We start from the raw sequence: 8383 nt of genomic DNA, 5'->3' as shown, positions 1-8383 counted from the left end.
GATGATGTTCCCCACCCATTGAGCATGTCATGAGAGGAATAATGAGATGGTTTAGGCTGGTAAGCAGTTATCCATATCAGGTGAGAAGAGTGATGCTTAGTTGTTCCAGGATGCAGCTAATGTGGCAAGTAGCCCCAAATGGACACTGTTCAGACTGTGATGAATGACGACAGAAATGAATAACAGCCCCATCCAATATCTGGCAAGGTGCTAAAAGCCTTTAATACTGTACACACTTTTGTTCCACATGAGACTCTTATGTATGATTCACTAAAAATTTCATGCATAACAAAATTAATCAACTCTAAGAATTAGAACATAACCAATCATTTTTATTTTTTCTTAAATGCAAGTTAGCTGATTATATAACTTGTGTAGGTCTGTAAGCCTATTCTGTGAGGTGAATAATTGTGATTTTCTACTTTTATTAAAATTCATTCATTATAATTAATATCTCATGCCATTAAACAAATGAAATTGTGCAATTTCCATTATCACTTGTTAACTTGTAGACAATATTCAATGTTTACTATAAGTAATATGACTCTAGCCAGCAGTTTATTCTCCCTGTAGTGGTTGCCTGATCCAGTTCTTCCTTTGTTGGATTTTACACAAAACTACGAGGGCTACCTGCAATAGTTATCCTTTGTTTCAAAGTGATAGGAGAAGGTATGCAGACAAAACCATCTACCATCAATTCTTGGAAGACTCAATAGTAGGATTTGGCCATCATTCTTAGAACGCATCAACAGCACTAAACTGCAGAACTAAAATGTTTTGGTGATAATGGGATGTGAATCATGGTACTTCAGATCCACAGTTCAGCACACTAGCCACTGAGTTGCACTTAGCCCACTTATCTAATTACTCTTGTTTATAGCAACAACAGACAATTAGTAATGATTTGGGCAACCATGGGATTGACAATAGATGGCTTTGATTATACAGCACTTTGACATGGTGACTAGTACTCTTATAAATACTTGTAATCTTAATCTTATCTTTTGTTTTTCAATTGGCAAGTAAAAATCTTTCTAAATTAGCATCTGCCCTTCAAATCGGTTTTGTGGGAGTGAACATAACTTTCTACTCGCCCATGTTTAATCTTTTCAAACTACTTCCAACAGCAGATGGACTGAGCACACTAACTGTATCAAATGCTTATAAAATTAAGGATGTTCACCACAAAAAAAATCTGGATTCTCACCTTAGATGCTCATTGACTAAGTTCACAGACTTTATTTAACTGAACACAAATTATTAATCATAAGCAAGGAGCCAGTGTAGGATACATAATTATTTCACAGATCAAATGATTGGCCTTTTGCTTATACATAACAGCTCAGTATTATTAACTTTACTTAATAAAGTGTATACAATTTTCAAGACTGAATGCTGAAGCTTGGACAAAACAAAAACAATATACTACCATTGTTGAACTGGGTTTCCCAGTGAAATGTTCATTAAAATATCCTGGAAACTACTGATAGAACATTCAGTAATTTCATGATACACAATACTTGTGATAACTCCTATGTTCTGGAATTAATATATATATATATATGTGTGTGTGTGTGTGTGTGTGTGTGTGTGTGTGTGTGTGTGTATTTTTGAGGAATTAATTTGTTCTTTATGCCAACATAGCCTATTTTAAAATAAAAGTAGGTCTGCATATATAAGGAACAAATTCTGAATATTTACAAACACATTTCAAAACACATTTCAAACTGCAGTCAGCAGTTTGATTTTTTCACTTAAAAAGGACCAAATACTAAACTTTAAACTCAAAGGTTTATTTTCAAATTATGCTTAGCATAATATTACTCATATAAGAAATTTCAGCTTTGATCTTGAAGTTGTTCTCTCTAAATACTATGAGAGAATGCAAAGCATTTAACACACAAACTCAGACCTCTCAGCCCTTGCAATATGATGACTTAATTATGCTCAAACTTATATTTGTTGTTCTTATATTTCCAATAACTCTGTTAGAAAACAAATGTGATTACAAAGGCAGTTTAAATGGGAAAAAAAAGTAAAACCACAAAATTTAACAACTTAGTAAGGGTTGTTTAACAACTTAGTAAGTCAAACAAATAAACTTAGTCCATTCATATTTTTTCTTCTTTTGGAGGGCAAAGCTACAAAATTGACTGTACACATTCTCTCCACTACAAGAATCAAACACAGAAAAATTTAGCACTGTACGTCCATAAACTTACTGCTTATTTACTAGGGGACAGCTCTATTCAAAGATACTTATCAAAAGAAAAGAAAAACATCATTTAATGCCTTCAAATCTATAAGCATGGTAAATAATGTGAATTATATTACTCTATAGTTATTTTAATATAAACCAAGATGATCTGTTCTGGAATATTTTATGATTATTGATATGTGCAATAAATTATGAAGAACTGGTTATTATAATGGTATACAAAAAACAAAAATCACAGTTGTGATTCAACACAAATAAAAAGTACTATTTTAAATTAAAACTAAGTCATCAATTCATAACAAGAATAAGTGAAATTACAGTAGATAACAAGCAGTTTGTAAAGGATAGTGAATGAAACACAACTACTTCAAGTAAAATCATCTGAGGTATAGAATGCGATGCCAATTTGATAATTCAACTTTTAGTCATTGCATCCAGTATTATAACAAAAAATTAGAACTAAAAACCAAATGCTGTGACAAGTATTTGTTTTTTCTTAGTACAGAAAAACCAAGAGATCTGAGTGGGAGTCATCAAACCTGCACCAACAGGACAGGCACAAGCTGAGAGATTATCTTTCTTACACATTTCTAACATAAATAAAACACAGTGCATTATGTAGGTGTTTCATTATACCTAATCTGTTAAAGTTTGTTACAGTGGAATGATAAGAATTCTTTATCATTGTCTTACTACATACGTAGTACAGAATACAGAAAAGGCAAAAATGCAAAAGCACCACAATAAATACTAATAAAATAGGTTGATTAGAACTTGCTCCAAATCTTGAAGTATATTAGTGCAAATCTTAAGATCAACTGTATTAACTAAAGCTAAAAACCAAATAATGTGTTGTTAAGATCATGGAGTAATGCAACAGATAAACATACAATAATAATTAAAATACTTTTGAAAACTATAAGTACAAATTATCAAAAACATTCCTATAAGTTACAATAATGCCATTCATTTACAATACTAAGCACCAATAAATAGTAATTCTGGGAGTACATGAAACATTATATAATAGAGCTGAGTTCACCTTCTATGTATACAAAAACCAAACACTGCTTTAAAACTTTTAAGTTGATAACCAATAATTTATTATTACATAATGCTGAGTGTAATGGAGACTATAATACTAATGCAGTCCCTATTTTCATAAATGATGCACATAAGCAACTGGCACCATTTACCTCTCAAGGGGTCGTAAACTGTTATTTAAGTATAAAGTAGTGCCTTTTAAAGGCTGATATTCAATAATGACTTCAAGCTTTTCTAGTAGTGTTTATTGTGGAGAAAAACAAACACAATGAGAGGGAGAGCACACAGGAATACTCCTGAACAAATAATACAGTACTTCTCTGTTGATATTTTAATAACCTAGAATATGAATGAAACAGAATATAACAGACACTGGGACTATGTTTAAAACATGTAACAACAGATTAATTTACTTTCTACAGGACAAACAGCTCTAGTGATAACCTTCTCAAACAGTTTGGCAATGTATATTTGTTATAATACCTTCTTAATTAAAATTCGTGATATACATTCAACATTAAAAGCTTTTTCTTGCACGTTAAGCTTCTAAGCTGCTCTTCATGTTTTTTTTTTCATTCCTCAATAAACAATGAATTTCAAGACAGAATAAATGAATATCAAACAGGAAAGAAAAAAGTTAAAGAATTATCCAAAAACTTCAAGATACAAAAAGCAGAAAAGGGAGAGAAAAATGATTAAACAATCATAAAAAAAGTGAAGGAAAGGGTGGAATGAGTTTAGTTTCTATCCTGAATAGAGAGGCTTAACTTTACAGAAAATATCCATAAGGAGTTCAGATTAACAAGAATATTTCCACATAGACGTTCACTTCTGATCCATACTTAGCGGCATTCCCACACCTTGACTGACTGATCTACACTGCCTGTGATTACATATGGTGCATTCCTGTGGAAATCTGGAAATAAAATAGTTTAAGTTGTACTATTTTTCTTTTATTTCTTTTGTTGCTGTTTCTTAAAGGTGATTTTTAAAAGATATTTAAACAGGTAAAAAAGCAAAATTAATACCAACTATATTTTGTTCAACAAAAAACATTTGTCACCAAGTAAAACTTATTTGTAAATAAAAATAAAACCTCTTGAGATTCCTAAGTGTTTAGTCTGTTACAATTTATAGAGATTTTCTTAGAAATGAATGACATTTTTAGTTATTTATTCAATAAACTCAATATGTTAAACTTTATGTAATACAGTTATAGGTTTCAAGATCACTTGGCATGCTTAGACAACTATGGGTAGGTTTTAAATTATTACTGACACTTAATTTCAAATTATGACTAATTGTAACTACAAATGTATGATAATTTTCTATTTTTTAATACCGATTTAAAAGCATTTATTTCCAAACCAGTCTTAGGCTGTTAAATCTACCACTGTAGTTCTGATAATTACTGTACAGAGTTATCTGTGAGATTACAGGTTTTGAAAACAAAGTTCTTAAAATGAGTCTGGTGGATAATACACCAGCAATTTGCACACTTCAATGAGTTTCAGTTTCCCAATAACCCAGTTCTATCACATAAATATCCAACACAGCACATGCATACAGTACTTTGTGTTAAACATTATTGAATGAAGGGTCACAATACTCAAATAACAGTATTGTTTTGATTTTTTGTCTTAAACAAAGTATAACTAAATATTGGGTCTCTCTCTCAGTAATGTTGGTTGTGAATTACCAAAAAGATTATTTTTCTCAACTTTCTGGTTATTAAGTATGCTTAAAACAGATTTTCAACTTCTCTATCTTACACTAAAATATATGGTACTCTGATTACATTTCAACTCTCTCTTAATGCATTGCATACAATTCACAGCTAACTATCTTTTGTATTTGTATGTCTCTAGAATGAACAATACTCATAAACAGATTAAAAACATTTTCAAGTTCCTACATAATTTTTAGTTTCTTTTCTTAGATTTTCCACTTGAGAAAAAAGAAAAATAAAATTTCAATTTTTCTTTCAATTCAACCATTTATCAATTTTATAATGTTGCTTACTTTTTCAAAATTTGAAACCACTGACAAAAGACTAAGGCTTTTTTATCAAATATTTGTTTATTCAAGCATTATTATTTAAACTGTATTGTAACAATAAATTTATTATTCTTTTGATGGTTTATAGACAAAATTAAATTATTTTCTATCTTATTTTTTGGCAAACATACAAAAAAACCAAATTATAAGAAAAATGTAGTTTACATGAAGGCAAAGTAGTTACATTATATTTTTGATCCTTATCTCATACATATATAAGAATAAATAAAAATAATTTTTACCTAATGAGGTACAGAAGTGTGTGTGGGCATCCAATGTCTTCAAACAGCGCTTATTTTTTATGTCCCACACTCTTAGGGTTTTGTCATCTGATGCACTAATGATGTACTTGCCTCCTGGGTGGAATTTCATTTCTCTTATCCAGTTGTCATGTCCAATCTACAACAAACATTTATGTGAATTTTAAATTCAAAGTATTTATCCTTATTGGTTTAGTAACTTCTAAAATTTGAAAAAAACAAAACATTTTTCAACATGCTATGATGTGAATAAATCAATTTTTTCTTAGCTCATTTTGACATTTTGGAGTAATTATGATACAATTTTCAAAAAACCAACAAAACAATGTAGCATTTGGCACATTACTTAAGATCATAAAAACAAACACTTACAGAATTAGTGGTAAGCAGACTGAGCTATTCTGTTTAGTTAACTCTGTTGAAATCTACTGATTTTGGGCCTGGCATGGCCAAGTGCGTTAAGGCGTTCGACTCCTAATCCAAGGGTCATGGGATCAAATCCCAGTCACACCAAACATGCTCGCCCTTTCAGCCGTGGGGGTGTTATAATGTAATGGTGAATACCACTATTCGTTGGTAAAAGAGTAGCTCAAGAGTTGTCGGTGGGTGGTGATGACTAGCTGCCTTCCCTCTATACTTACACTGCTAAATTAGGGACAGCTAGTGCTGATAGCCTTTGAGTAGCTTTATGCAAAATTCAAAACACAAAACAAACAAACTGATTTTCTTTCATTTACAGTTTGTTTTATATTCTCATTTGTAAAAGGTTTTATGTTGTTCTGTACTCATAGATCTATTACATTCATTCAGTGCATTGTTCTTAATGTTGTAAAATAATAATTTCAACTTTGTAAGTCTTGACATTTTAAATATAGATATTTGAACATTAAATCTGTAACTTTGTTGTATTATGCTGTGGAGCATTTAATTCCAGAATTATAATAAGACATTAAAGCATAAGAATTCAAGAGAACACTACTGAAAACATGTTACAAGTTTCCTGACAAAATTAAAGAAAATCTTACAAATTTATCTGCTATATAAGTGTGTAATTATCACTTACAAATGGATAATAAAACAAATTTTAGACATCATATTTTATAATCCTAAAAATCATCTGACAAGAACAATATTGCTTATTTTTATTTTTGTAAGAGATCAATAAGGGTCGTTCCATGTCAAATCATCCAGATTTTGGAAAAATTTCCAGGTGACCCCCCCTCCTCAGAATGCCTTGAAAAAATTCATGTGCTCATCTACCCATATAATGAAATGTTGCCAAAGATTAGATCAATATCTCTAATAGTTTCTGAATTACAGCCCTGTAAAATCATAACTCAAAAAGCAGGTTGAACACCATCCTGATTTTTTTGTAGATCATATTTAGAGATGTAAGAATATATGGTAAAAATCTGAAAAGGCTGAATAACTGGTGACATGGTCAAACTGTGGCCTGAAGTAGGGCTATTTTTAGCTAAATCATAAAAAGTTGCATGCAACTACATTTTTTTACAGGAGATCTAATAGACAACAATTGCTGATTTAAACTTATATGTTAAAGGAAATTTGAAAACAAAATTTGGCTTTGTATCATATTAATTCTCAGAGCTATGGCTCATTAAATAAACCAATGTTTATGATTTTGGGTTTTCAGGTGATTTTACAACCTCACTATGGAAATCCTAAGAGAGATAAACTTGGTTTGAGACCATTTTTGAATTCTGTGAGATTAATTCAGTCAGTGTAACAAAGTTCAACCTTCTACTGCCATTACTCTTGCAACTTTAAGCAGCCAAAGTTTCCCGAAAATGAATTTGCCAAAAAAAACAAATTAACTAAATTTTACAGGGCTGTAAATCAGAAACTATTAGAGATATTGATCTAATCTTTGGAAATATTTCATTACATGGGAAGATGAGCACATGTGAATTTTTTCAAGGCATTCTGTGCAGGGGGGTTCACCTGGAAAATTTTCCAAAATCTGGATGATTTGACATGGAATGACCCATACATAACCTTTTGGGAAATCATGATATTCACCATAAAAACCAATGATACATCTTAGTTTTCATGCTTAATTACAGTTTAAGAAGTTAAGCATTTATCTACTAAATTATGTACAACTCCAGTTAGTGATCATTTGCAACTTATAACTTTCACAAACAAGGAATATTAATTCTTAAGCTTAAGAAAGCTTTCTCACTAATCAAAGTGACCTAAAAATATTTCATACTGAAAAAAATGCAGTCATTAAAAATTATGGATATTAAAACAGATGAAACATTACTATGAGACTTTTTTTTACTTTACCATTTTATAAGTAAAGTCAGAAGTTTTTTAATTTAAGAGACATTTCTCTGAAATAAAGATTAAAATGAAGAGTTTAAGATAAAAATAATGCATGTTATTTTTAACATTTAAAGGATATATATCAGTTAAATTATCTTAGATCTTGAGAGCATATTCCCAATATTTATTGTTGTAAGTATATAAACTTTATAATTTATACCTGATGTATTTCACTTATTTTGCAAGTGTCAATGTCAACAGTGACCCCTTAATCAAAAATTGAAAATATTTTTTTGAAAAATAACTAAATAATGATAAAAACATCATGAGCCAATTTGGCTTACATTTAAAAGTTAACAAATTTGATCCCCACAACCCAAAGAGAAGAATTTTACTTGTGTTTGTTGGATAAGATATTCACAAATTGCTCAGTTTTGGTAATTCTTGATCATTCACCTTAAACTCCAAACTTTCCATATTCTTATAGAAGCTATGTATAATGTTTCTACGAGAA

The 8383-nt window shown here is 30.3% G+C and overlaps 1 protein-coding gene across 2 annotated transcripts in view; it reads right to left on the bottom strand.

Annotated features, from left to right (window-relative positions):
* Window positions 1-1213: 1213 nt before the first annotated feature.
* The window catches only part of LOC143238608 (lissencephaly-1 homolog), an 81263-nt gene continuing 74093 nt past the window's right edge, over window positions 1214-8383 (bottom strand). For both annotated transcript variants that reach the window (XM_076478978.1, XM_076478977.1), the window contains exons 12-13: window positions 5563-5719; window positions 1214-4178 (exon numbers count right to left, since the gene is read on the bottom strand). In XM_076478978.1, coding sequence (XP_076335093.1) covers window positions 4105-4178; window positions 5563-5719 — 231 coding nt within the window. In that variant the 3' untranslated portion in view covers window positions 1214-4104. The remainder of the gene's footprint in view (window positions 4179-5562; window positions 5720-8383) is intronic.

The sequence above is a fragment of the Tachypleus tridentatus genome, chromosome 13 (assembly GCF_004210375.1).
Source record: "Tachypleus tridentatus isolate NWPU-2018 chromosome 13, ASM421037v1, whole genome shotgun sequence".
NCBI classification, from domain to species: Eukaryota; Metazoa; Arthropoda; class Merostomata; order Xiphosura; family Limulidae; genus Tachypleus; species Tachypleus tridentatus.
This window is presented reverse-complemented; position numbering and strand designations above follow the sequence as displayed.